The sequence below is a fragment of the Molossus molossus genome, unplaced genomic scaffold (assembly GCF_014108415.1).
Source record: "Molossus molossus isolate mMolMol1 unplaced genomic scaffold, mMolMol1.p scaffold_m16_p_1, whole genome shotgun sequence".
NCBI classification, from domain to species: domain Eukaryota; kingdom Metazoa; phylum Chordata; class Mammalia; order Chiroptera; family Molossidae; genus Molossus; species Molossus molossus.
This window is the reverse complement of record NW_023425344.1, coordinates 173077791-173100043: the sequence shown is the minus strand read 5'-3', so window position 1 is coordinate 173100043 and position 22253 is coordinate 173077791. Positions and strand designations below refer to the sequence as shown.

General features: G+C 44.4%; 1 protein-coding gene across 1 annotated transcript in view; it reads left to right on the top strand.

Annotated features, from left to right (window-relative positions):
* The window catches only part of RYR3 (ryanodine receptor 3), a 372120-nt gene that overhangs the window by 53587 nt on the left and 296280 nt on the right, over window positions 1-22253 (top strand). Inside the window, exons 6-11 of the mRNA XM_036247201.1 lie at window positions 829-907; window positions 6887-6999; window positions 7946-8045; window positions 11019-11112; window positions 15505-15579; window positions 17738-17894. Coding sequence (XP_036103094.1) covers window positions 829-907; window positions 6887-6999; window positions 7946-8045; window positions 11019-11112; window positions 15505-15579; window positions 17738-17894 — 618 coding nt within the window. The remainder of the gene's footprint in view (window positions 1-828; window positions 908-6886; window positions 7000-7945; window positions 8046-11018; window positions 11113-15504; window positions 15580-17737; window positions 17895-22253) is intronic.

Here is a 22253-nt window from a genome sequence, read left to right as displayed (position 1 = left end):
GGTGTCATCCTTCATGGCAAAGGATGAAAGAACAAAAATGACCACATGGAAGGTTATGCAAGCAGGAGATGGGGACATTTAGAGGGTGGGGGACTTTGTATCCAGACAATCTCTAGGACTGAGAGGTGATCGTTTATCCTTTCAGGATCTGGTGCTTATCCATAAGGGTAAACAAAACCTTAATACGTCTCTTTTTCTACCTACATTTAATACACAAAACCTCCAACAGCACACTTGCTCTGGCCTTGAAAACTCTAGCTAACATCGTAGTAGACATATGAGGCTTATGTTGTTTGTCATTAGATTTACTGCCCTCCCCCAAAAATCCCTCTCACAGTTAACATCAACTCGACTAGTGTGGTTGCTAGGCATCACATACATGTTCACTAGGAAAATATACTGTTTTGTCTTTGTTCCATGGTATTACGCAATCTTGATAAAAGCAATTAACGGTAACATCATAGTCCATGCAATGAGGTACCAAAGTTGATCAGAACTTCTATTATTGCTGGTCATTTATGTTCCATTTATATTGTTCCCATTTTAAAAGTTTTTCAGAGTACCTTTGAACTAAGGCATATTTAATATTTCAAACTTATTTCTGTAACCTATAGTCCCATAAGTTAAGTCTCTGGGTCATCAAGTAAAAACATCTTTTCGGCTTAAAATATATTGTAAAAGTATATTCTAAAAGCGTTATAATGAACAAGATAAGCCCTTTTGACAGTAGCTCAGTGTTGACATTGACAGTTGGGAGCCAACTGGTGGTGAGGTGCCCAGACCTGCCAGGACAGTAGGACTTCACTGGCATCTGCTCTTGTTTCGCAGTATCTAACATGTTTGACTACGTCAAGATCCCAGACAGATAAACTTGCCTTTGATGTAGGTCTTCGGGAACATGCCACAGGTAAGTCCACGTTCCCAGATCTCCTGCTCAGTGGGCTCTTGGGCTAAGGACTCTTGAGAAGAACACTGAATATGTTACTCATTTGGGATTCTGAACCAAGTAACCAGTGGGGTCAAGAAATAGGTCTGATATAGATGTTGGAGCATGATAAAGAATGTGTGATAGAAACATAGGAACTAAATAAGAGAACATAATGCATAAAGTACAGTATGCCAGTCTCCGTGAAAAACAATTTTTTAGGGTTCAGTACTAAAAATATGCAGGAAATTTATTCCTGATAAAAACCAATGGTAATGAATAACTGCTTTAAAAAAAACTACGCAGATCACAGATGGCACAATAAGGACTTGAATAATGAAGGAGGGTGTCTAGATCAAAGGAGCAGTCCCATTTATTCTGCTGTGAACCAGCTATTTCTAAAACAATGCTTTCAAATGATAGTCAGTGACACCCACCAGCATGGTTTTTACCGTTCCAATGCATCACCATCATTATCATTTACTTTATATCTTTATTTAAATTGACTTATTTCTGTACTTAAAATTTTAGAGACAAAACTTATATCATTGCTGTAAGTAGAAAACTGGTATTGCTTGCAATAAAAGTAAATATAATGGAAAGAAACTCATGTCATTAAATAATTGAAGCAATGTTGTCAAATATTAGAAAGGAGTTAATGGCATAGAAGCTCCAAACTTAAAACTTTTTCTGATTGAATTAGAAAGTTTAAAGGAGTAATAAAAGAAAATAATATGCAAAATTATTTAAATAATAAATTACTGTATGATTTAATGCCGTTAAATTGTTCTTTACCACCAGTACTATACATCACATACTTTTTTTTTTTTTTTTTGGTACATGCCCCTAGCGAGAACTGAACCCAGGACTCTCTGGTCCGCAGGCCAACGCTCCAACCACTGAGCCAAACCGTCCAGGGCCATCACATACTTTTTCTAGTTTAGTCAAAACTATTGACCATCAAGATAACTATAGTTATTTATATTATATTTATAGTTATAGTATCAAAGAATGGTCTGATTTGCTAGGGGTTATTGCAAAGATCAATGGAGCAGTGGATAGAAGTTAAAAGGAGGCAGATTTCACCCTGCACTTCAGTGAGGGAAACCACTTTGTAATACCTGCGATTCTCCGGCAGAGGAACAGCTGGCCTTTGGCTGTAGCATGCTGCCTATGGTTGGAAGTATTCATGGGCAATCTGACCATCCGCCAAAGGCATTAGGTATGGAATGTCTGCTCAGTTTAGAGGTTGCGCTGTGTACCCATCAGCATTCTTGGTTGAAAACAGTAGAAACTGATTCAGGCTCACTCAAGCAAACTGAGAATTACTGGAAGAATGTTGGGTGGAACCTGCTCTAAAGCTGAATCCCCGGGTTTGGGAAAGGGGCGGGGACAGAGAGACCAGGGAAGAGTAATCAGCCTGATCACACTGCAGGAAGAGCCGTCTTGGATGGGGGTCTTTGACATCATAACATTTTCCCCAAAACAGGAAGAGGCAATTTCATTGTTGGGTAGCCAAAGAGCAGAAGTCCATGTGGATGCTCTGAAGCTGTCCATTCATAAGGGGATGTTGCAGATTGTCTGATTTTACAGATGACATAGCCAAAAATCTAGAGTTTAAAGGATGTGCACCTGCTGTTTTGACATCATACACCGTGGTGTCTAAGGATGCCTGAGGAGAAGCCCTCTCTCTCCTCTTCGTTTTGCACAAAGTAGAAAAGTGGGGCTGCCTCGGTTCATTAGCGTTTCTTCCTCCTAAAATAAGATTAAATTTGAATTTGATTTGTGGTTGCTTTGGTTTCAACTTAAGTGTTATTCTTAAAAATATGCTTTCCTCTAAGCCAGTGGTTCTCATCCTTCCTCATGCCGCGACGCTTCAGTATAGTTCCTCATGTTGTGGTGACCCCCAACCATAAAATTACTTTCATTGCTACTTCATAACTGTAATTTTGCTACTGTTGTGTCTTAGACAACCCCTGTGAAAGGGTCACTCAACCCCCAAAGGGGTCGCGACCCACAGCTTGAGAACCGCTGCTCTAGGTGGTGTCAACATTTTCTGAAAATTACACATTGTGCGAAGTAGCACACTTCTGCGGCCTCTGATATAGACCAGCTGTCAGTCTTGGAGCACGTGATCAGAAAAGTTATACGAGGTCACTCAGTTTACATCAATACAAGGATTCTTCAGAGTTTTTTTGCGAGTTGGGAAGAAATTGAGAAAAACCACTTTCTAGTTATGTATTCAGGAAATCTATTTTGTTTAAATGTCAGCGCCTCCAATAAAAACACAGGGAAGTTGCATCAGATGTGACTCTTTCCAGCACTCTTTTCTAAATTTCTAAAATCAGACCTAGGGTGAATTCTGCCGACAGATAAACACGTGAGCCAACCCAGGCTCAAGCTGGCTGACCAGAAGCTGACTTTGGCAGGAGACAGGTGGGAAAGTTCACGAACACCTAGAGCCTTTCAAAATAATTTATTTTACCTCCCTCACCCAAACCCATTTCATACTCTCCTTGAAGAAGGCAGTTTGGTATTTGCAGGGGAGGAGAATGCATGCACAGTGCAGGTAAGTTTCAGTATTACCTGGGAGAGTCTCCTCACTTCAGAATCCAACCGAGGACCATTCTGCTTCCTACCGATTCGTTCTTTGCATGCACCTTTGGCTCAGAAACCTCTTCTGAGTTGAAAACAAGTAAATGCGAGTCAGATCTCTAGGAGAATGTGGGGAGAAGTTTGTAGAGAGCTTCTTGAACAATTCTGGAACCCTCTACACAGAGGACATAAATGGTTTGACTTACTTAAAAGAACCTGGGATCATGTTCCCTTGGTTTTGGTTACTGAGTTCTTTCTTTTCTCCTTTTAAGGATTTTTGTGGTTTTGTTTTAGCATTTAGATGTAGCTTTAGAATTAGATTTAGGAGAAAATAAATGCTTAAAAAAAAAGCAGTGCTTTTAGTGTTTTCTTTTATGTATTTTAGGGTCATCCACTGGCCCATATCTCATTGGTTCTGGGAACGGCCTTGGCCGCTGAGCTGTTCCCAGGTGAGGGCCAGAGAACACATAAACCCTTCCCCCACGTGCCTGTTTACCACCAACTTATCCCAATCGCCCTGGTGACCCAGAGTACATAATGGATATAAATGTCATTTTCCCCTGCAGTGTAGAGGTCAACCTCTTTTGTTATGAAATTTTAAATTTAATCAAAATGATCCCTGTACATAGTTTAAAGAAATAAAGAAAACATCAGTCTCCTGCCCACCCCTCCCTGTTCTGAATTCCTACCTCTTTCTGGGGCATCTACTTTCAGTTCCTCTGGTATCACTTACCACTTGTTAGTGAATAACATAGTATACTATGTAGTTATTCTTTCCAGATTAGGTCTTATCTATTGATGGTTCCAAATGAATAATAAAAACAAATAACTCTTACATCTCACTCTTCCCTGTCTGCTTCCCACCCTCCCAATATATTTACATGTAACTGCCCAATCAGTATTTACTGCTAACACTGCTATAACTGTGACTTTTATTTGCGAATGAGACTCATTATATACTATACTCAGTTCACTTGATTGTATTATTTTGGAGTTTTCTACTAGTTAATAATTGCCTTATTTGTTTGTCTTATTCTTTTTGTGGCACGATCATTCATTCATTTCTAAACCGTTCCCTAGAACTGACTCTCTCCCCTGATTAGATTCAATCCCATTAGCAGTTCTCTCAGTTGCACCTTAGGATCACCCACCTTGTCTAGGAAACTCCCTTTGCCTCCCCCCTGCATTCCATGTTTCTGGGATTCTGTTTTTCTGCTTGCTTGGTTTATCACTTCACTGTGGTGGAGCTCATTCTTCAGTAGCTTTTGCAGAAAAGACTTACGAGAGGTAAACTGTCATCTGAAAGTTTCCTCACTTCGCTTCACAAGTAATTCACAGTGCTCTACACTGGAAATTTTCTTTTTCTCAGCATCCCAAAGGTGTTCTTCTGTTTTCTCCTAGTTGATGGTCTTGCTGCTGATTTCTGATCCTTTGTGTGTGACCTGTTGATATTTTCTGAGAGCTACCTGGATCTTCTTGGTCGCCCTGGTGTCTGAAATTCCACAGCGATGTGTCTGGACATGGATCCCTTCTATTCTGAGTCTCACAGGAAAGCACCCAGGCGTGGGTCTCTGCGCTCCACTGGGTTAGGCACTGCATAGGTCTTTTCAATCAGAAAATGCTCGTCTTTCAGCTTGGGAACATTTTAATAATATTGCTTTGTTAATTTGCTCCCTTTTCTCTGTCCTTGCTTCCTGGAAATTCTCTAGATGGGTTTTCTAATTTTCTTTTCACTCCTAGTTCTGTTTTTCTTCGTTCTTCTTTTGGGACAATCATTCAGCTTGATCCTATAACCCTTTCCTTCTCTCTTTTTCGGGACCAGAGAGTTTTTCTTTTTCTTTGAAGGGATCCTTCATGGATACGTGCATTGCTGCTTCACTAATGTACTTCTTATCTCTCTGAGATGATTAATTTTAAGATTTAAAGAGTTTTGTCTGTCTCTCGGGAATCTTTGTTTCCTCCAAGTCCCTCTCCCCCATTTTGTTTCGTTCCTGTCATCCGTGGCAGACTGTCCCAGGTGCCAGGTGATCCTTGGTCCCCCTGCAGGCTTCGATCGGGGTTGGAAAAGCTGACCGGCAGCTCTGAGTGTGTGGCTGTGGCTTGCCACCTCTACACCTCACGTCCCCGTGACCCAGATGGGACCTAGCACTTCCTGGAGGTGCCCAAACTGCGGTATCTTTTATCTTGTGTATCTGGCCTCCTTAAACGGCAACCCTCAGATGTGGGGGGCTGTGGTCAGGTTCAGCCTGCAGCTGGCATTCGGGAAGCTGAGGGCAGAGAGGAGGGAGCTGGGTCACTCAGCAGGACATGGCGTTTTAGTTCTCTGTCATGAATATTCTTTACTTCCTGGTTGGACAGAGCCTGGTATTTCCAAAACCGGACCTCTGATGGTTTGTCATTCCATGGATTGGACTTCCAACCCTCTGTGGGTGGAGGAGGAAGAGTCACCTGTTGGCTGTGCAGGACAGAAAAGAGAATGCAGGGGGTTTGGCTCCTTTAAGACTTTCAGCCAGTCCTCCTGTTCTCAACCCCATCTTCTCCTAGTGTCTTCACAAGGAACTGTTACCCCCAGTTCCAGAGACTTTCTGGGGAATATGCAGCAGGAATGGCCTTATTTCTTGAGATTGGCTTCTCGTCCATATTCGTACCCCAAGACTTGAGTTTTAGCTTTCTCCTGGCTAACACCACCTATCGGCTTTCCTTTCTTCAAAATGGAAGTTTCTCTTGGTCACTGTCAAATTTGCACCTGCTACTGTAGTTCCTGTAGTGTTGGGCCTTTTGAAAAGCTCTCGCTATTTTCAGTAGAAATACTGATGTTTTCGTAAAATTCATGGAGGGGTGGGGAAAAGATAAACGTGTAAGTGGTCAGTCGTCTACTGAAGTTGATTCTTAAAGCAATGATTTGGATGAGATGAACCAAAGAACTTACATGCATGTATGCATAACCAATGGACATAGACAACAATGCCAGGGGGCTGGAGGGCAGGATGGGGAGCAGGGTGTCTGGGGGTGGGGGAGGAGGAGGAACATCTGTAACAAAAATAAATTAATAAAAATTGGAAGAAGAAAAATAAATTAATAAAAATAAATTAAAGCAGTTATTTGTAAGTGCCTGTGAAGAGAGCATGTTTCTGTATGTATTAAAAGTACTCAGGCTCCTGTAGTTTCTGGCTTCCAAGACTTTCCCAACACTGCCTGTCTCTAGAGAGAATGAGAATGATGGATGAAGGCAAACGCAGATGTGGGGCTAACTGGAATGCTATTAGATAAATAGAAATTGAGGTCTGGAGTGTGTGCGTGTGTGTTTGAGGGGCTGTTGTCAGGAGCGAACAGAAGCAATGACTAACTCAAGGAGTCTTGACGTAGGAGAAGCCTGTTGGTGGACCATCCATCCTGCTTCCAAGCAGAGGTCGGAGGGAGAAAAGGTTCGCATTGGAGATGACCTCATCCTCGTCAGCGTGTCCTCTGAGAGATACCTCGTGAGTACCTCCTGACACTGGCAGCTTCCATTTCCAGAATATTTTCTTTTAGCGACGGTTGGTCAAGGAGAACACAGCCACAACGGGTGGCGTAGGATAAGATGGACGCCCGCCCTTGCGTAGTGTACCTAAGAGGTGATTAATTACTCCAGGGGAGGTGATTAAATCCTCTCCCCTGCCAGGTTGTCACGGGGCCTGGAATTTAACTGTGAGTTATCCTTTCAGAATAGGGTACTTTGCCCAGCAAACTGCAAAAATGCCCCAGGCATTTCCAGAGAAAGCCAACTATTTACACATTAGCTGCCGTTACTGTGAATTTATCACGTCGTTTAGCTCCTGTCTGGTGAAGAACAAGCCTGAAAGAATGGGATATAGGAACATAAGCTTATGGGAAAGAATGAAAGAGAATTTAAAATGTCCCCACAAGTGAGATGTCATGATGGTTGGGAGATGCCGGTGAGAGTTTGCACCTGGGGATGGGTACTAGGCAAGCATCTTTGACATCAAGCCCTTGGCTGGTAGGGGCGTGCGTGCATGCACGGAATACCTGATGATCAGAGACGTGGCAGAGAAAGTCTTTAAGCTCCTTAGTGTCAATCCAGATTTTACATCGTCTAGCATGAAGACTGGAGTCATTCCTCCCATTTGTAAGTTCCTGTGTCCTACCAAGAATAAACGTTTTATAAATTCCTGTTGAACCACGGATCCAGCTGAAGGGATGAAGTCAACATCTGTCTGTCACCTCTGGAGCTGAATGCTTCCTCTGCCCGGAATAAAGCGTCCCACTTTGAAGCTGCTTCTAGGTGGGGTGAGGAAAGCTTTCATGCTCTGCAGAAAGGGCCAGAGGACGCTAGGCTTGTAATTCGATCCTTGAAATTCTAGGTGAGCTGCTTCTGTCGCGACTTCAGGTGGCTTAAAGGATGTCTCATTTTTGTCTCTGCCGCAGCATCTCTCGATATCAAATGCTACCGTACAAGTGGATGCCTCCTTTATGCAGACACTCTGGAATGTACATCCTACGTGCTCAGGAAGCAGCATCGAAGAAGGTGTGCTTTCCATGTGCATGCAGCCCTGGGTCTGCCCGCTGGTCTTGCGCTGTCTAGATTGACATTTCCCGCTGTGTCCCAGCTCCCGTGTGAGCATCTTGATACACAGTCAGCACGATTTTAGTTCACCTGAATTCCTTTCTCTGGTGTTGGTAGGGATTGTTTTCTGTCCTGATTTCCGATTACACGAGCATTCCTGGACCTATTTTTAATCCTTTGGAGTCCACTGTTATTTTAGCACTCTCTGCATTTCGGGCTGGGATAGGCACCTTCCCTCCCCCACTGACTTTTCACTTTTATTTACAGTTATGGTTCCAAGCGTGCAGACCTCAGCAACTTCGATTTTAGAGGAGATTATTTGCCAAGAAGGTGGTGGTGTTATTATTTCCTCCCAATGCCTCTCTCTATACAGGTGGGAGGAGAACTTTCTCTAAAAGAAAAGTACATTTGGCCATTTGTTTCCACTTGTATTTGTGGAAGGCCATTTAAAAATAATAAGTGAAAGAGTCTCAGTATTTTATTTTACCCTCGGAAGTGAGAACGTCAAAGGTTGTTTGACATATCCTGTTTCTCGGAGCCAGGCAGAGCCAACGCAAATTATGTAATGAACATACTGGCCTCACCTTACTAAGGGATAGTGCCACAGCTGGGCAGAATAATCAAATGCCAATGACCTGTGGGTTATCGCACTCCATGATAGCACTTTAGAGCAAGAACAAGTTTTTAAAAATACTCATGTCACAGACCTTAACCGTTTTTAATCCTGAGCCTAGTAGTTTTAAACTGGGACTGCCCTCCTGTGATATGATGTTTGCAAATGGCAAACCGACAGTGTCAAGGTGATACCACAGATTCAGATGGCATCAGAGCTCAACTGTACAGTCAGGAAACAACAGACTTCCACCTCTTTCGGTGACTTGTGGCCAGCAGGCTTTAAAAAGGCAGGGTATGTTTAGCCCTCTCGTTTTATGCTGAAGTTAACCCACCCCCCTCTGTCAGTTGTCAATCATTCCCTTTCTATGAGGAATTAGGAAACTCGGGATTTAAATCTTCCGCGAGGAAGTTTTGACTAAAGCGTCATCCATGCTAAATTTTTCATTGTCACTGTAGGAATAAAATTATTTCCCAGCCCAAACAGAGGGCTTATGGAGATTAATTAAGATGTGTTTGCAGTCGCATCAGAAAGGCTCTTAGAGAAGTGTGGAGTGCCCTTGGGTAGCTCATCACCTGAGTCATCTGGCCCCGTAGACATGATCTGTCAGCATCCCCTGGTGGAAAGTGCTCTCCAGCCCTTCAGAGTGTAAGTGACCCTCCTCACGATCCCTCTTTCCTGACGATTGCCCTGCATATTCCAATTAAGAAACACGATGTACCAGCACCTGGCAGTTTTCTCCGTGTAGACAGAATGTTGATCGAGGAGACGGAGGACTGGAAATGGTGACCCCAAGTGAGGCGTGGCCTCCGCAGCATGAGATGATGGAGAATTTAATGAAGAGCATGATTGTGGATGATTTTAGTTTTCTAAATAAATTGTTGATTAAGAATTCCCCTATAGTATATCATGAATTATCTTAATGCAAAAAAAAAAAAAAGATGCAATTGGCTATAGTAGTATAAGAAGATAGAGGAAAATTGTGAAAAGACTTCTGAATGTTTGGGGGAAGTTTAAGAAACTTGCCTTGCCTGGATTAAAAAAAAAAGGAAAAGGAAATATTAGACTCTCCTTGCACAAGATACACTAATAACACTTTTCTCCTCCAACATGACTTCTCATTCCTCTTATATTTATCCAACACTCAAAATGGTTTGACAGCCCCTAAAATGATCTAATTATGTGACTTTCAAAAAAATCCTAATACAGACATTGAGCATATTAAGTCCATATGTCTCCTGAGAACAGACTAGCCTGGAAAATCGTTTAATTTAAAGGGGTAAAATTTGTCCATTTCTTTGTGCAAGGTAAAGCTCAGATGGGGGCCCCTCTCCTGCTACTATGTGCTTTGAATTAAGGCTCACGATTTATTTGAAGATGAATCGGTCATCATGTCCTTGAATTTCATTGTTTCCTGTCCATCTCTGAACTCCATGACTATTCATATTTCTTTCCTTATTCTAAAAGCTCAGAGCTTTATGATAGTGGCGTCTGTGTTTGTTAACTCAGGAATACTGGATGTCTTTCTGCCTTCCCCACAATGTGGTAAGATTAGTGTCGAGGTTTGATTTGTGTTTGTGAAATGCATTCGAAAGCTTGCTGCTTCTAAGACAACTTTTTAAAAAAATGTTTTCATTTTTTTGTTGTTTTTTTTTAGAGAGAGAAGAAGGGGGAGAGAGAGATAGAAACATTGATGTGAGAGAGATACATCGATCGGCTGCCTCCTGCATGCCCCCTACTGGAGATTAAGCCTGAAACCTGTGTCCTGACTGGGAATTAAACCAGGACCTCTCAGTCCATGGGAAGATGCTCAATCCACTGAGCCACACAAGCCGGGCCTAAGACAACTTTTAATAACAGTTTGCTACCCCCTTCCCAGCACCTTCTTTCTTTCCCTCGGCTGCATCCTGATTTGGATTTTGCCACCGAGCATCCACAGTGAGATTGTAAGCGCTCATCCAGGAGTTTGGTGTCGAGTCATCACAAGCAGTTGAAAAATACTTATCTCCTTAACAGTAGCAACTCAGTTTTCCTTTTGGTTTTTTTAATGATATGAATTGACACAATTTTCACCTTACCTTTTGATGTTGGACTTGCTTATCCTTGAAACCCTATTTAACTTTCAACATTAGAATTCTTTTGACATCCTTGTCTTTTCTGCCTGAGGCCTGAAGTCAGGGAATCTATAGTTTCCCAAATGCTTCTCTCTCTGTGTTTTTTTTCAATACTGACTCAGACCGGCACACATGGACCCTTTTAACCATGCTATTCTCTTTATGAAGCTTGCCATCTGCTCATGGTAGAACATAATTCTCTTATAGGTTACCTACTCGGTGGGCATGTGGTACGCCTTTTCCATGGTCATGATGAGTGTTTGACGATATCATCTACAGACCAGAATGATTCCCAGCACAGGTAAGCCGATAGCTTCCTCCTCCTCCTACCTGTCTGCAGTCTCAGGTGACCCACGCTGAAGAGCTTGCATTGGATGTGGCCACAGGTGGACTCTGTAAGTGATGGTCCACTGTGAGCCTCACTTCAGCCGCGGGTTGCGGTGTGTAAGCAGGAATGCCAGGACCCTGGGGTTGACCCAGGTGTGTGCCTGAGCTGCTGCTTCAGCAAGCGTTCTACAATGCTTCCCAGCCCCTTCCCAACTCCTGTCTCTCAGGAGTTGCTGGTGGCATTCATTGTGAATTGAAGCACCCATTTTGGTAACGGAAGTCAAGCTACTCATTCCAGTGGGTCTGAGCACTTGCACAAAGGATACACCAGGCTCTTCACTGGCAGATTATTACTCATATTGCCCTTTCGTGAGCTGAGTAAGGTGGAGTTTGGTGAATTCCTTTTGCTCATTCCCAAGTAGGATTGGAGGAACCAAATGTCAGTATCCAACAGGAGCTGGAATTAGCAGGGGACGGAGCCAAGGGCAGCATTTAGAGGGTGCTGCTGAGGGTGCTGCTATCTTTGGTCCTCTAGTTGACCCCTCAGTGAATGTTTTTCAGAAATCCAAACCCAAAGATGGATGATGTTAATACAGGTCTTAAATTCATACTGAAGGGTGCTTTAGTGTTCTGTTTATCATCAGAGGAGCGGGGCATAAAGAGCTTGGCCCCTACAGCTATAGAAATCTTACATACACGTATTTTTAAAAATCAAATCTCAGGTCCAAATTAGACTGAATTTGGAACAGCATTGAGTCTGGCGTGCTGGTGGTGATATATTTGTTTGTGCATCATGCCCACGGGAACCATGTTAACTGTCTCTCCCTTTATGAGATACATGGGACCGCATCCATACAACATGGAAATCATCTCGGTCAGACTCCTGCCCACTGGTTGATGGTAGATGGGAGACTAGAAGAAAGAGCTGCTGACTCTCCATCTAGGGCTCATTCCCTATTTGATGTACTAAAGGGCCCCCAGTAGTAATAAGCTCAAACATATTATTGTACCTCTTAGAAACCATCCATTGGCAATACTGTTCTGAGTTTTTTCCTACTTGTTCTGTCCTCTGAATATGTGACGTGGGAACCGTTTCTAGGATACATAAAGCACAGACCAATGGCAAATGCCTGATTAATCCACGCACTGCCTCCCTGGCACTGGTCCAATGGTCAGGCAAACTTGATTTCCCTTAGAACTGAGGATTCCATGCTCTACATAATGTCATGTGATCCTCTTCAGTTGCAACTTTCTTTCCCTTTCCTTGAAACAGTGAATTATGCACTAGCCCGTGCACTGTCTCTTTAATATTTTATTCTGCTGCATTGGGAAAGTTTGCAGGTGGGTCAAGAACTGAAGTTTTGCAGATGAGTCTCGAACAGCTACATCTGAGATGGAGTACGTCAGAATTCACTAGTTCTTTCTTCTCATATCTGTTCTTTTCAGGATAGGAATTTGGGGGAAATAAAGTACTAACCTCCCACATGGCCCTTTTGCCTCCCCTGCCCCCCACACCTGTCATTAAATTTTGAGCCATATTAGAAGCAGCCTGTGCAGAAACTAGACTGCTTGGCGAGGCTTGTCACTGGGTGGGCACTCCAGTCGAGTGGAGAGACAGGATCCTGACAACAAGAAAAGATGGCAGGTGCTGGGGAGAGTGAAACAGATAAAAGACTGTTCCCAACGTGGGCGACCTGAAGCAGGTACGCTGCCATCACCAGAATGAGAGGGGGGTGGCCTTCCATTGGCGTGAGTCCTCCTCAGGTCTAATCTGTATTTTGGGGGGAAAAAAAAGAAAGAAAAGAAATCCACAGATGAAAATAATGTGTAAGGAAGCATGACGGGGCTGAGACGAGGGTAGGAAGGGACCGCTCTTTAGTATACTGGAACCTGAATTTTCATGTCAACTGGTCTCTGAAAGCAGGATGTCTAAGTAAGGTGAGTGATAAGCCTCAGGTTGTCTTCCGTCATCGGGTAAATTCTCAGAACTGGCTGGGGTGGCCAGGAGTACTGGAGTCCGGGAGTGCTCAGAGGAACTGGGAACAGATAACACACTGAAGGACCCCATGTGTGTGATTCCACTGCCGTGGGGCTGACTTTCAGGAGGACATAACTCCTGTCCCCTCTAAAGCCTGGGAGCAGTGAGGCTGGCTAAGGAGGCCGACTGTCCCAGGGTGCAAACCCCAAATCCGTCCAGCTTTCTGAGCTCTGATCCTTGGCTCTGCCTCTGACTTGTCAAGCGCCCTGCGGTAAGTCACTTAAGCTGTTGAAGTCAAGGCTAAGCTGTCAGCCAGGCTTTCAAAAGCACCTCAGTTTACCACCCACTCTATTCCTCTCCTTAGATAATTGCTTTAGATTGTTTCAACTTCTGTAACCTTGAGAGAATAAATGGAACAAGCCCCCAGCATTTCCTAGGTGAGAAGGACTAACCTTCCAGAATTCTTTAGCTGTTAGGAGGAGAGCATTCTCTCATCCAGAAACCTAGGGTGAGCTGCACCACCCTCTCCTCAGAGATCCCTCCAGCCCTCAGTGAGGAGGGAGAAGCATTAGTGAAAATCCTGGCACATTCTCTTGTGTGGCTAGGAGGTTAGTGCAGTGTCATTACTATTCTAGGCCTGGTACAGGGGCGACCTAGTGTGTCAGAACAATAAGGTAATATAGGATTTCTTTCCAAATACTTACTACGTATTTTCTGTTAATGTGTACATTTGAAAAATATTTAGGATGTCCTTTATCATCCCACTACTCAGAGATAACCACTGTTAAATGGTTTTTAGTTCTGTAGCATTCATTAAATGTGTTTCCTCTGCTTGTTTATAAACATCTATATTTAAACAAATATACAAACATCTATATTTAAACAAGTTAAATGAATCCACAATACATAGTATTTTGTACATCCAGGAGCATTTTGGGGCATGTTGATTTCTAAAAAGAAAGCATTAATTTCTCACAACCGTTCTGAGGTTAAGTACCCTCATTAGACACTACAGATGAAAACATGGATATAATGAAAGCTGAAGGGACTTGACCAGGGTCACACAGCTAACAGATTTGAACTCAGATCTGCCCAACTCCCATGCCTGTATTTTAACAATTTTATAATTATACTGCTACTCTAGAGAAAAAATAATGGCACATTTTCTCTTCACCTCTGTTGATAACCTGTTGTCTCAAAAATCTAGATCAAGTTTCTTCGGTGACCTGAGTGATTCATTTGTGATATATACAATTCCTCTGTGATAGAGAAAGGGTTTAACTTAGTGAATTTACATGCAGTTAAATGATCATTCTTAACCTAAGGTCACAAGATTCTCAAAAAGTGTCTGGATTTAGAATACCAGATAATCCAGGGACAACTAGAATAGTTTATTTAATTCTTCATAATCTGTGATCTAGGTAGGTTGGTCCATATCCTACAGATTAAAAAAGCAGACTTTGCGAATCATGAGTTAAACATCGGGCAAACCCAAATCAAGAGATATTTTACAGAATACCTGACCAGTACTCCTGAGAACAGTCAGTCATGGAAAACAAGGGAAGACTAAGGAGTTGTAACAGACCAGAGGAAGCAGGGGACTGACAGCTAACTGCATTGTGGTGTCCTGGATTGAATGCTGGGGCAGGAAAAAATGTAATGGAGACATTGGCGAAGTCAAAATAGTCTTGAGTTTAGCTAGCAATGATGTGCCAATGTTGGTTTCTTCATTTTGACATGGTATCATTGTAATGTCAGGTGATAGCATTAGGGGATACTGAGTGGGACTGTACGGGAGCACTCTGTACTATCTTTGCAACTTTTTTGTAAATCTAAAATTATTCCAAAGCAAACATTTTATTTGAAAATACATGGAAAGCTTATCATATTGCAGGAGAGGAGGCAACAGGACTGTGATAAAAGCATGACCGTTATAGCCACTGGGCATAAAGCTTTGTTCCAGGCTTCCTAGAGCAGTGGGAATGAATTCACAAGGTACTGCATGTGTGTTCTAAAAGTGGAAACACCTTTTTAAAGGTGTCAAACATCAAGGCACTTGATCTGGAAGAACTGGAGCATTCAGCCTCTGGTCTGATCACATGACTGGGCTGTTTTGACTCCTGACGTGGAAATGGAGACAGTCCTCTTCATTGTACACCTGATGGTCCCTGAGTGTCCCTGAGATGTACCTGGCAAGCAATTCCTCCACCTTTAGCACTTTTTTCCCAACATAAGAGAGAGACACTGGGAAAGGGTGCCTCCCTTTGCCTCTTGATTTTCCTTTTGCTGACTTAGAAAAACAATGTCTGAGCAGCCGCTGCAGGGAGCTGTCCCCTGCCTGGTGCTGATCACTGGTGCACAGGAACTAATCTCCAGCTCTGCTCACAGGAGGATATTCTATGAAGCTGGGGGAGCTGGGACACGAGCCAGGTCTCTGTGGAGAGTGGAACCCCTACGGATAAGGTAATGGAGGGTCAGGGTGGTGCTCTTTTGAAGATTATTTCCGTTTTTGGCACAGTCCTTTCTCTTAAATATTTAATTTGGGCCATATCACCTGGCGAATGCACAAGTTCTTGGCCCACAGCTAAATCTGAAATGTCTGTAACTTTGTTTTCAAAGAAAACACACACACACACACGATTTCTGCAATCTCTGTTTTGATTACGAAGCCAGATGGCTCTTGCTGCCCTTGCAGTGGCTGGGTTACAAAAGGCAAGCTCAGAGCTGACCACTGGGAGCCATCAACGCTCTTCTCCCATTTATTTTCTTAAACAGATTCTCTAGAATCCAGGTAAGTCTTCTTCCTCTCTGTAGCTTTGTTGGCTCCAATGGAAACCTAGCTTCCAGAGTGGTGTCTGTGAGGGCATGAGGTAGGGAAGACTAAGACATTATTGGAAACAGGGCTGTGGAGAAACAGCATTTACCACAAATTTGTCAGAAACAGTGTTGCACCTGGATGGAAGGAACAGGGGGCTGAGACTTTACAGCCATGTGCTTGAGTAAAAATCTATGGTCTCGCGCGGCTGGTGTGGCTCGGTGGTTGAGTGTCGACCCATGCACCAAGAGGTCACCACTTCAATTCCCAGTCAGGGCACATGCCCAAGTTGTGGGCCAAATCCCCAGGGGGGGGCGTGCAGGAGGCGGCCAATCAATGTTCTCTCTCATTGACGTTTCTCTCTCTCTCCCTCTCCCTTCCTCTCTAAAATCAATAAAGAAAAAGTTTTTTTTTAATTCATGGTCTCTAAATGTCAAACTGCTGAAAGAGGGTCCACTTAAGCTCTGAACCTTTATTTTGTTAGGCTAGAGCTACACTGCTTGGGATAAGAGGGAGGGTCAAGGGTTGGTTAAGTGTTGCCATCTTATTTTCCTTCTCTAACTTTCTAGCTCTCTGCTCATTCTCCCCTGAACACATGTCAAAGTACAAATCTCTCTCATGAACCATTCTCAAAATAATCCATTAGAGATCAGAAGAAAATATTACATCTTCTCTTGCACACACACACACATACATACGTACACACATCCATAGATTCAGATGTTGACTGAGGAACGCTGGGAACTACTGGTTTTAAGGAGCACCTACTTGTTATCTGGCTTGGGGCATTTACATTCTTTTTCCAACCCTGTTAAAAGTTATACCCTTGTTCTCGGGATATTAGCCCATTGTTCTTACTTAACTAGACTTTGGTAAAAAGTCAAACTAACTATGTATAGAGAGTTCTAGGAACAGTTGTTTATCTCCCCAGCATCCTAAACATGAAGAATTGAAGCCTTTTAACAATGTAATTTGGATTTGCTGGTGCTCCAGACATTTGGATAAAGACATGAGTTCCTTTAAACTGTGGCACCTATCTCTCTTAAACATTTTATTCTAACTTGGAAAAGAAATGTACTACAGGTTATTCAGTGGATAATTTCTCCCTGACACTGTAACTTTCGTTGAATGCCAACCTTATAATGTAGGACCATAAAAAGGTTAGCATTCAACATGGGACCTTTCTTATGTCAATCATCTTATCCTGCTTCATTTTTATCCCACATATTTTATTGCCTTCTAATATGCCACAGTATTCATTCCATAATCAGGCTGGTTTCCTGTCCCCCTCTCTTCGGCAGGTGTAAGCTGCACAAATAGTTTTACTGTTTCTCTGGAAGATAAGATGCTCTGTGGAAGGAAAGTGTTTGAGTTCAGATAGCACATTTGTAAAGGCTTTGCTTTCCCGGGAACAAGTTTCCCTTAAAAGACAACCTTCCCATTCTTCTCGTGGGTTTTGTTGTTTTGTTGTGTTTGTATATTATTGGTGGGAGGGAGGTGTTTGTTTTGCATTAAGGTTCTTCAGTGGAGTGAATAAAAAATTGGAAGCTTGGAACTTCCAGTGACATTAAACTATTGCCCTGCCCCAAGATCATGTCCCCTGTTGCTGTACTTAAGGGAGGTCACAAGAGAGCACCATGCTTTGTTTCAAGCAGACAGGAAATCCTAGAGCAAACCAGGGGACTGGTGCTTTGTGCCTAGGGGATGGTTAACAGCCTGCTAACATGTGCATGAAAGCACAGGATACATACGGAAAAGGACTTATTTTTGTGTGAATGCAATGTTTTGTCTGTTTCGTCGGCCCAGCTGGAGCGGCAGTAGCATCAGATGGGGCCAGGCTTTCCGACTGCGGCATCTCACCACAGGCCACTACCTGGCCTTAACGGAGGACCAAGGCCTCATCCTGCAGGACCGGGCAAAGTCGGACACCAAGTCCACGGCCTTCTCTTTCAGGGCCTCAAAGGTAAGGCCTAATGAAGTGGACTTTGACTTTGTTCTAAAAGCAAAAACTCTGAAACCTCCAGGTAGAACTATGACTGAAAAGAAAGTGGGTGGGACCAGCTGCAGTCCAGTTACCCCTGTGGCAATCACTTCCTTCCTGTGGCTGCTGAACTGAGTTCGCTCAGGAATGTGTACTTTGATGAAAGGTGACATCTTAGAGAGAGAGAGAGAGAGAGACCTTAAAGGAAAGCAAAACACCTTAGAACACAAAAGGATCACAGAAATGGACATTGTTGCTCAGAGGCTAATGGAAAATATTATTGGGTACTTAATTGTAAGTAGTTTTTAATACTTTAAGTCATAGGCTTCATTCTATACAGCAGTGGTAACATGAGTTTCAGTGCTACATTGTGTGAATCAAGGAAATTGTTTCTTTCACAAAGATTCAGAGAAGGCATAATTCTGGACATGACGTATTCTTATTGTTGTTTGTATCACACAAAGTTACCCATCCTTCCTCATCCTTTCCCTGGGTCACCTCTTTTCTCTCGATCTCTTAGTTCTTACCTGTTCATCCCCCCACCTTCATTAAGACTGGATCTTGTATTAGTTAGGTCAATCCTAAACATCTAGCTTTCCATTTGACAGGTATATAGACAACTGCTTTTTAACCTTTTTTCTTGAATGTGCCAGCCAGGTTTTGATTCCTCACAACTCAGAGTTGGATCTAGTTGGATGGTCAGAATCGCAGATTGAGCTGACTTCTGATGGACAGTTGGATGCTCGGCTGCTTTATGATTGTTCTGGGAAGAGCAATCAAGCATAAGAAAGGCTGTGCATAGGCACGGGCATGCTTGACAGGGGGTCTGCTCCGCAGGAGAGGATAGCTCAGCGTCTCCTTGGGGAGCTCCATCACTCATCCTTGCTCTTTTCCCAAACTGGATCTTGAATTGTGTTCTCCATACAATTTCAAGAAAGGGTTGTTGATGGTTCTGTTCATGTAGGACTCAGTGTGAAGCAAGCAGCCCAGTTTTTTTTTTGGGGGGGGGGGCATCTCTGCTGCTTAATGAATCGGAAGAGGACAGTTTTTCAGCACTAACTGGTTTTGAGCAGGGGCTCAGCCTCCTTTTTTCCTCTCTCCATAGTCCAATAGTCTTTATAGGCATCAACCTCTTCGGCATATAGGTTTTTCTCCCCCAAACTGTCCTCTATCAACGTTAGGCTTTTTCCATACCCTATTTCAAATAAAAAAATGTGAGTTTCCTGCCCTGAATTCCCCTCAAACCTCACCTTCACTTCCTGCTTCTCTTCCAGAGCCATGTTGGTCCTTGACTTCGTTCCGGTTTTCTGAGCGCATCCCTTTCATGCTGCTCTCGCTTTGTCTTTAAAGATTCCCAGCACAAAAAGAATGTTAAAGTCAAATTTATATCTATGTAGTAAAATATTTTTGTCTCCAGGAAGTGGTTGAGGGCGGTACAGCCTGCTAAAAGAATCAGGGAAAACAACACAATGGAAAGTCCCAAGAACAGAGACAGACAAGATCACATTCTTCCCTAAGAGACAACTGGACCTGGGCTGTCGGGGGTGAGAGCAGGTGAAGGGGGTGTGGTCGGGGGAAGGGGAATAAGAAATGCCTCGTCATGCTTGTTTCTTAATTGAATGATCTACTCCAGCCTCCTCTGCCCATGCTAGATGTGCTGACCGAGGTCCTTACCATTGTAGAAAGGGGCCCCTCTTATGACAGCGGATGAACCAGGTGGCCTTCCAGGCAGCTGGCGAGATCCTGTTCCAAGGGGTCGCTTTCATTCCACTCCTTTCTGGGCTCAGCCTTGTAGCGCATGGCTCTGTGCTGCGTCCTGGTCTCTGGGGGAATCCAGAAAAGCTCAGGGCACCATGGAGAGCCCCCATAGCACCCCTCTGCTTGGCACCACTTCTGGCCCGTGAGCACACTTTGCCCTCGGAAGGCTGCATGCCTACTGTCCCTAGTCCCTCCATTCCCATGCACAAGGAGACAAGCAGCCGATGGCTGAAGGTCATCGAGGTGCCCCGGGGCAGCCAGCGTAGCAGAGCTGGATGTAAAGGTCACCCATGAGTCACATCGTCCTAGGCACTTGGCAGTGGGTTGTATTTCACTGAAGCGAGTGTGTGAGAGGTTTTCAATAACTCGATGCGGCGGTAGTCCGCCCAGCTAGGCTTCCTTCTACTTTGAAAGGAACTGAAGTTAAAATGGCCCTGCCTCTGTGGCAGGCACTGTGTTCCCACAGGAGATCGGGGCTTCCGAGGGACACTGTGTGAGCAGGACCGTTGGCATCTTAACTATGACACTACATAAAAAGGGAGAATGTGTGGGGAACACAGTACAAAGAGCTCCGGGGGAAGAATGCTGGAGGTGCCTTGAGTTCTCTGGCCTCCAGATTCCTCCTCAGTCAGCGTGTTCATACCTCACCTGGTACCGGCTCGCTCCGTAGGTGGGCTTTCCAGCATGCCTCCCGTCACAGGGGATAGCGAGGTTCCCCAGCAGAAACTGTGGTCTCATTTTTCAATGGTGTGAAGGCACTGAGCCATCTTTTCATCTCTTGCCTGTTCCAGGTGTTGTTATGCAATAGAGCAGGTGACAGACAATGAGAGAGGGCTTCAGGTTCAGGGTAGCGGTACGGGGGTTGGGGACACTCAGTGGGCAGGCTGGGAGGCAGAGATAGTGTGCATTTTGCCTTTGTTAATGGGGTTAGGTGGGGGTGTTCTTCTGATGTTCTGTGTATGTTGGAGAATCTAGAAGACGGAGAAGAGACTCCCAGGAGAGCACTGTTCAGGCTCGTGTTTGGGGAGGACACCAGGTTAGCTGGGATGTGAGGCATTTGGCAACGATGGGTTTACCCCTCCATGCTTCCTGTCAGGTAGTGTTAGCCTGTGACAGCTGCAACTACTAAATCGGGGACCTGGGAACAGCTGCAAGTGTGTGTGAACATCCTTAGCGAGCTGCCCTTCCAAGAAAGAGGGCAGGTGCCCCTGGGAAGCTTGAGCAGGGGTGTGACTGAGCCTTCATGGAAGGTGATCAAGGCCAAGCAGCTGCTAAGTCATTGGCGTGGCCTGGCTCCGAATCAGACTGGGGTCCTCGAGCAGCTATGTGAAACAGTATAGAAGAACGAGCAGAATGTGATGCTGGTCAGAGGTTCTGCCCCTGTCCTTCAGCGGGGTGATCCAAACCAGGCCAGAGGGCCGGGATGTATTTTCGCCTCCAGGCTGCAGCATCACACTTGGTTCCTGTAGCCCCGGTGACCCGGAAGGGGCGTGCTGGAAGATAGAGCATGCCTCTGGGTTGCCTAGATCTGGCCTTGACCCTCATCTACCCTGTGCGAGGCCTTGATGCCAGTCGAGTTGCACCTCGCTCGAAGTCTGTCGTGAAAGGTGAAGAGCTGACCCTGCCTGCCCTTCCGTCGTGTCTGTCACTCGCCCACCACTGCCTTGAGCTCTAGCCTACTAAATATTTGCATCTTCAAATGTGCTATTATTTTCTCACGGCTCAACCTATACCTAAAACGCCTTTTACTCGTCCACTTGCCTTCGTAGCAAACTCATCCTTCCAGGTGAGTGTCAGATGCCTTGCACAGGCGGGGAGCCCTTCCATGGTCCTCAGTAGGCCTGTCATGCGTCCCTGCCAGCCGTCACTAGCTCGCCCAGGGGATGACGAGACCACGCCTCTCTCCCCCCGGCCCGAACCTCAACACTGAGCACAGCATGTAGCATGTAGTACTTTTTAAAATTGCTGGCTGAAGGGACACGTACACGTAGTCACACACTAAAATACAGAGTGAAATCCATTGTCTCCTAATCCCCAGCATCTTCATAAACGTATTCATCACGTGTAGTCATTTGGGGTCATGAAATTCTCCCCATAAACATTCCAGGAGAGAGACTGATTATTTTGAACAGCTAAGTCACGGTCCTGTGAATTTGATGTCACCTTCTCTCCCCGTGCTTGTGATGCTGCAAGGCAATTGGACTGTCAGATAATGGGATTTAATGTTCACTCTGGCCTGGCAGCGCCGTCCATTTACATGATGCCTCGCCGTCAGTTTACAACACTGATTTCATTTCAGAGAAGGCAAGAGTCACGTTCGAGCAAATCTCGAATAAAGGATTGAGGTAGAATCTCAGATGTTGCCCATTTTATCGCATAAGTACATAGAGCTATCACCGTTCTCATTAGAGAAAAATGTCCCTCAGTGTATAAAAACATGAAATTCTATTTAGTCAACGTTTCCCAAAAATTGCTGTGTGCTGAGCACTGTGTTCTGGGCCAAACATGACACCACCCCCCCCCCCCCGGCCCCGGAAACAGCCCACTGCACTCTCTGCTGGGGGTGCAACGCATCCCAGCAGC